The 6,322-nt window shown below is 32.6% G+C and overlaps 1 protein-coding gene across 1 annotated transcript; it reads right to left on the bottom strand.

Moving 5' to 3' along the window:
• Positions 1-2,720: 2,720 nt before the first annotated feature.
• On the bottom strand, positions 2,721-3,299 carry LOC120195679. The gene has a single exon (XM_039197624.1). It carries the CDS (start codon positions 3,297-3,299, stop codon positions 2,721-2,723), a length of 579 nt encoding a protein of 192 aa, XP_039053555.1.
• Positions 3,300-6,322: the final 3,023 nt, after the last annotated feature.

The following is a 6,322-nucleotide window of genomic DNA, read 5'->3' as shown; positions in this document are numbered from 1 at the left end:
TACAATTTAATATATAATCTAATGAAAAGATGACACATGCCATCTTTGTATTGGTTGAAATTTATTAAAAATTAATATAATTATTTTTAAAAAAATATTTTTACTAACGTGGCAAATGCCATGTCATCACCTTTGCATATGTGGCATTGCCACATCAGCATGCGATGTTATGTAAGCTTGACATGTCATCTCCATGCGCTGACTGTTAGTTTACTAATGGTTTTCATCCAACGAGGGTGTTTTTTGACCTAAAATGAAACGTTAAGGGGTCAAATGTTTCAAAAAATAATACGGGTAAACTTAACACCACTGTCAAACATTAAGGTTATTTTGTTGCATTATGCCTAAATTAAAATGGAAACTAATTGAAACATAATAATGAACATAATATTAAAGGTAAAATATAAATTAAGTGAATTTAAAAACTGATTAGTATAAATTAAAAATAAAATTGAAAGGTTATTTTGAAGTAAATTAAAATATAATTGTAGGTAATATGACTGAAATAAATTTTCAAATGAAGTTATAGGAACAATGATCATAATTAATCTCCTACCCGTGGGAAAACATGTGGATTTCATATGAATTTAGATCGAGTCATTGGCTCATTTAATTGAATATATATAAAAAATTGGATCAAAATGAAATAAAGGGTAAAGAAATTCATTCAAGATCTGCCATTGATTTTCATCGAAAAAACTTCAAGGAGGGCTAAATCTATAAGATTTATCCAAAAGCCCTTTTTCCTTTATTCCTCGATTCTCTCTCATTCAATGAAATTTTTAAGTAAAAAATCAAGATCGTAGTTGATCGAAACAGTGAAAATAAAATAATGATAAAAAAATGACCATCGATTTTCACTGAGAAATCTCAAGGATGACGAAATTTATGAAGATAGTCTTTTTCCTTGTTCCTCGATTTTCTCTCCACCAATAAAAATGTTTTGAAGAAAAAAGAAGAGGAAAAAAATTTTAATTTGAACGAAATAAAAGAACACAAACAAAAAAGAATTACCTTTAGTCAAAGATTTTCTCTTATTGCTCATATATTTCCAAGTTACCATGCCTCCTCCATTACAAAATAAGAGTGCCTATTTATAAGCTCCCAAAAACCCTAAATGCAAAAAAAAAACCTAACATATTTTCATTACTCCTATATACACTAATTAAAAAGAAAAAATCCTACCTTAATAAAATAAAACCTAAATCACTCTAAATACATTATGGAATGTATAAAGTTGATTTAACTACAAATATTCAATAAAAAATGTTGTAAACTTGTAATAAATTAAATTTTTCGTATTGGGCCCGTATCTAATTTTTTACACGCGTTATCTTCGCTAAAATTAGCATATCTTGAGTTTCTGATGTTCGATTGAGGCATTCAAAATGTGTTGGAAAGATAAATGAAAGCTAGTCATATCTCAAGAAGACATCATGCCCTAGAAACATTTGGAAATTGCTTGAAAATTTGTTGCAACTCGGATTATGTCTTGGGCTTTAAAATCAGCTTCAATAAAATGCCTGGGCTTTGGGAAAGAAAACTAGACGGGACAAAAATCGGGTATTGCTTATGCCCCTCTTTCCTCATTGGTGTGTAATGCGAATAGAGCAAAGATAAAAAAACAATTTTTGTTCAATTAATATAGCTTCATTCCGTGGTGTCATCGTTTTCCTTTAATCTTCGGTTGATGTACCCTTCCACATCCTCAAGAATGATTTGGCATTTTTGAGTCCATTTCAGGGGGTTTATCTACATCTTCAATTATATGAGTTTGAAAATCTTCCTCTGGTTCATCTTGGTCCCAAAGTAGTTGAACATGTAAAAGTCAACTAAATTATTAGTTAGTGTGTCTATGAACATTAAAGTTAATTTAGATGATTGGTTTCTCTGTCCGAGGAATTCAAGCTGAAGTTCGGACGATTCTTCTTTGCGAGTGAAGTCAGGTGTAATATTCTTTGGATGACTCCCCTTTGCGGGTTTAAGCCATATGAAATGTTCTTTTTGATGACTCTCATTCGCGGGTTTAAGCTGGGTGAAATGTTTTTCGGAGGACTTCTTTGTGGGTTTAAGTCAGGTGAAGTGTTCTTCGAATGACTCCCCTTTGCGAGTTTAAGCCATATGAAGTGGTTCTTCACGCTGGATATCATATGTCGTAGAGTTGAAATCTAGTTAGAATATTTTAATTGGAAGCAAGCTCCTCGTCGTTGGGTTAAGCTTGATTGTAATTAAATCTGAATTGGCTTTCAAACACAATATCCTCTGTTGTGGACTTAAAATTAATTTCGAAAAAGTTTGATTGGAAGATGGCTCATCTCTGTTGAGTTAAGCCAAATTACAGTTAGTTCTGAATATAACCCAAAGCCTTTCTTCCTCTGCTCAATATAACCCAAAGCCTCTGCCACAGTCTTCAGATCCTTTTCTTCTTCCCTGCAAACACCGCCTGATTTTCCCCATTTCCCATCACCACCACATGTACCACTTGTGTTGTTCATCTTCCATCTCCAACATAACTCGGAAACAACTTGTCTGGTATGAAATTCGATCCAAAATGCAGTGTTGTCTCTTCGCGGTGGCCGAATCCGGCCCTCATCCATATATACTTCGCCATGCCATCGATGAGCCAAGGCGGAGCACCACCGCTGGACTCGCCGTCCCACACCCATATTACAAGCCATGGCACGTTGTATAGCTGATACCACACTGTACTTGACATTACTCTACTCCATTATCGTTGGACTTAAGTTGATGACGTAAACGGATTCTTTCCCTTTGCTTCTGGCAACGCTGACTTTGGTCGTCGACGGTTTGTCTTCTTCGCCGGCAGCTAACTGAAGAACGACGTGGTGAACTGGCTTCTTTGTTAGATGGGGATGATTGGGGTAAGCGCTTGTGTTCAAGATGATTCGAGTGGCTTCGTCGTTGGATACGTAAAAGAGATGGAAACGTCTCGCCGCCGGGGAGACTTTGAAGGCAGAGTTGTTGATTATTGTTACCTTGAATCCTTTTGATGCTTCGTGGTTTGCCCATACGGAGATTGTTCCGATGAGGATTACCAAGAGAAGACGACAAATGACATCGGGACCGGGAGTACTCGGTGAGGGAACCCTATTTTTAGCATCTTCTTTGGCAGCGCCGCTGGTAGTGGTGGCAGTGGCGGTGGTTAAGAGAGGTATGGGAAGGGTGTAGTCATCCATTTGTGGTGAATAGAAGCTGGGCCATGGCGAGAAAGAAAATATAATGGGGGAGATAGAAGACAACGACTCGCAGCCAACTGTTCCACGAGGAAACTCTCTCATGTCTCACGTGGCCAAGACGTGGCATTTGGAATATTTTAGGCCAAACATTACAAAACCTATTTAGCTCTATTACTCTATTTAAATACTTATTTATATTGTACGATTAGATAAAAAAAATATTATTATCTTTTTAAAATTTTGGATTCAAACATAGTGTATGTTTATAGGAATATAAATGTTTATTGTGAAACAATTGACAGAGCTTTCAAACAAATACTATCTCATATTCTTCCCATTTAAAAAAAAATATTTGTCTTTTTCCCTATATTATTTGATTTTTTATAAACTTTTATTTATTATTTTTAAAATAAAACTAAAACTTGTGATTTAGAAAAAAAATAAAAATTAGATTATCAAAAATAGAAATTAAGTAAAAACAGAAATTAAGAGTTTGTTTGTTTCACGTAAAATATTTTTTAGAAAACATGTTCTCATTTTTTAGTATTTGGTTAGCGGAAAATAGGTTGGTCAATAGAAAACATTTTATTAATCAACATAATTTTATTTTTTATTTTATGGAAAATGACTTATGATCTAATTTTCAGTAAGTTGTTTTCTAAACCTTTCACTATAAATCATAAATACTCAAAATAATGTTATTTGATATATTTCATATTAATCTAATATTTTAATATTATTTTAATAAAAATATTAATTATTAAAATATATATATTAATATTTTTAATAATGTATTCAATTATATTTTTTTAATATTATAATAATGTATTCAATTATATTAAAATATTAGTAAATTATTAATAAAATTTATATTTTTATTAATTTTATAAAATAATATTATTGAGTTATTATTAAAAAAACAATATTATTTATATATTTAATATTATTACAATAATATAAGAATATTTTAATAAAAATACTTAAAATATGTTTTTTAATAATTTTTAAAATATAGGCTTAAGTATAAAATAATTGCTCAAACTATACATATTTTCACGAATAGGTGTCTACAGTATTTTTCGACCCATTCAAGTGGCTAACGTTACAAAGGTTACTCATTTAGGTGCCCCGATCGTCAACGACATTAATTTTCCTCATTAAGTGACATGTGTCATGATCTGATATATTTTTAAAAAATAAAACAGAAAAATTTTGAAATAAACCAAACACTTTGAAAATATTCATTTCAACCCCTAAACCCACGCCATCCACCACCCTTTCCCGTTGATGAAGCTCCACCCGACCTCACCTCCCCCCGGTTATCAAATCCCTTATGAAATTGTGGCCAATCGACGGTCGATCGACGACGAATCGATGTTTTATACCCTTAAACCCTAGGTTCAAAATCGTGATCCCACATGATTCCTACGGCCAATCGGCAGCAAATACAGCGATATATAACTAGGAGGATAGAAAAGACTATGCCGGCAGCAGTGGTCGTGATCAGAAAGGGCGACATCGACGTATTATGGGTATAATTTGGAAATTTTGGAGATTTGGGGGGTATTTAATAATTTAAGAGAAATTAGGTTTTTTATAAATATAATAATTTTAATTTAAAAAATCAAAATCAACAGATTGTGACACCTGTCACTTAATGAGTGAAATTAACGTCGTTGATGGCTAGGGAACTTAAATGGGTAACGTTTCTAACGTTAGACACCTGGATGAACCAAAAAATATTGTAGGCACTTATTCGTTGAAATAAAGTATAGTTTGGGCACTTATTTTATACTTAACTGTTGAGTTAATCGATTGACTGAATCGGCCAAGAGGGGGGTGAATTGGCAATAAAAATTTTGGTGGAAGTTTTTGCAGAAAATTGAAAGAAATTGCACAGCGATTTAGAGTGGTTCAAATTTATCAACCAAAGTCTACGTCCACTACCTTAGCTATCCACACTAAGGATTTTCCAACAAATTCACTAATTTGTTCTTTCTTTTGAGGCCAAAGAGATAACCTTACAACTCCCCTCAAGAATATACCCCAATTCTTGAGAACACTCTTTTCTCAAAGAGAAATACAAATTTGCAAACTTACAAGAAAAACCTCACAATGCAAATATGTTTGCACAATTCTAGAACAAAGAAAGAACACTCAAGAATAAATACAATTGAGCACAATAAGTGTTCTTGAAAGCAAAATGAATATTGAATGAAAAATAGGCTTGAAATGCTCAAACTTGAGGTTTGATGATTTCTCTTTGATTCTCTCTTGATTCTAATTGCTTGATGTTTCTTCTTGTTGATCAATGGCTTCTAAGCTTGCTTAAATACACCTTGAATCACTTCTGAACGTTGGGATAATTAGAGAAAATAATATAGTCGTTTTAGTGTGAAAACAATTAATAAAACAGTTTGGAGCGTGGGGGGAATCGATACCCCCTATGGGGAATCGGTTCCCTAAGTGTAAAATTCAAATATTTCGACCGTTATACAAGGGGGGAATCGGTACCCCCTGTGGAGGAATCGGTTCCCTCCGAGCATACTGGAATTCTCGGAGCCAAACCATTCAGGGGGGAATCGGTTCCCTCTGAGCAATCTGGAATTTTTGGCTTTGAAATGGTTCGAAATACTTTGTAAAATTATTTTGAAATTGTTTTAAGATTAAAACTTAATTTTACACTTTGAGTAAGGATAAAAATGATCTTTGAAAGATTTGGAGTAATGTTTTGATATTCGAATAATTCTATCGAATATACTTAGAAAATCATTTGGAAAATCTTAAAATTCATTTAACTTAATTTGTTATATCGAAATATCAAAATGTTTTGAACAATCTCCCCCTTTTTGATATAACAAAACATTTTAGTAATTTTAAGATTTTGAAATCATGTTTTGAAATTACTCCCCCTTACTTTAACACTTCTTCCATTTATCATTTAAAAACACTTTAACACTTCTCCCCCTTTTTGTTAAATCAAAAGGACGTTTTAAAGAATTTAAACAAGGTTTTGAAATCATTTAGCCAATTGATTATATATAATATAAGCTGCTAAGATCACAAGCAAGAGAAACATTAACCATTAGTTTCATAATCAATATTCATAATTAATGTGAAATGGC

The sequence above is a fragment of the Hibiscus syriacus genome, unplaced genomic scaffold (genome assembly GCF_006381635.1).
Source record: "Hibiscus syriacus cultivar Baekdansim isolate YM2019G1 unplaced genomic scaffold, ASM638163v2 tig00117017_pilon, whole genome shotgun sequence".
NCBI lineage: Eukaryota > Viridiplantae > Streptophyta > Magnoliopsida > Malvales > Malvaceae > Hibiscus > Hibiscus syriacus.
This window is presented reverse-complemented; position numbering and strand designations above follow the sequence as displayed.

What these genes read in the sequence shown, in the direction of transcription:
- LOC120195679 (XM_039197624.1), bottom strand. Translation starts at nt 3,299, where the DNA reads ATGAGAGAGTTTCCTCGTGGAACAGTTGGCTGCGAGTCGTTGTCTTCT.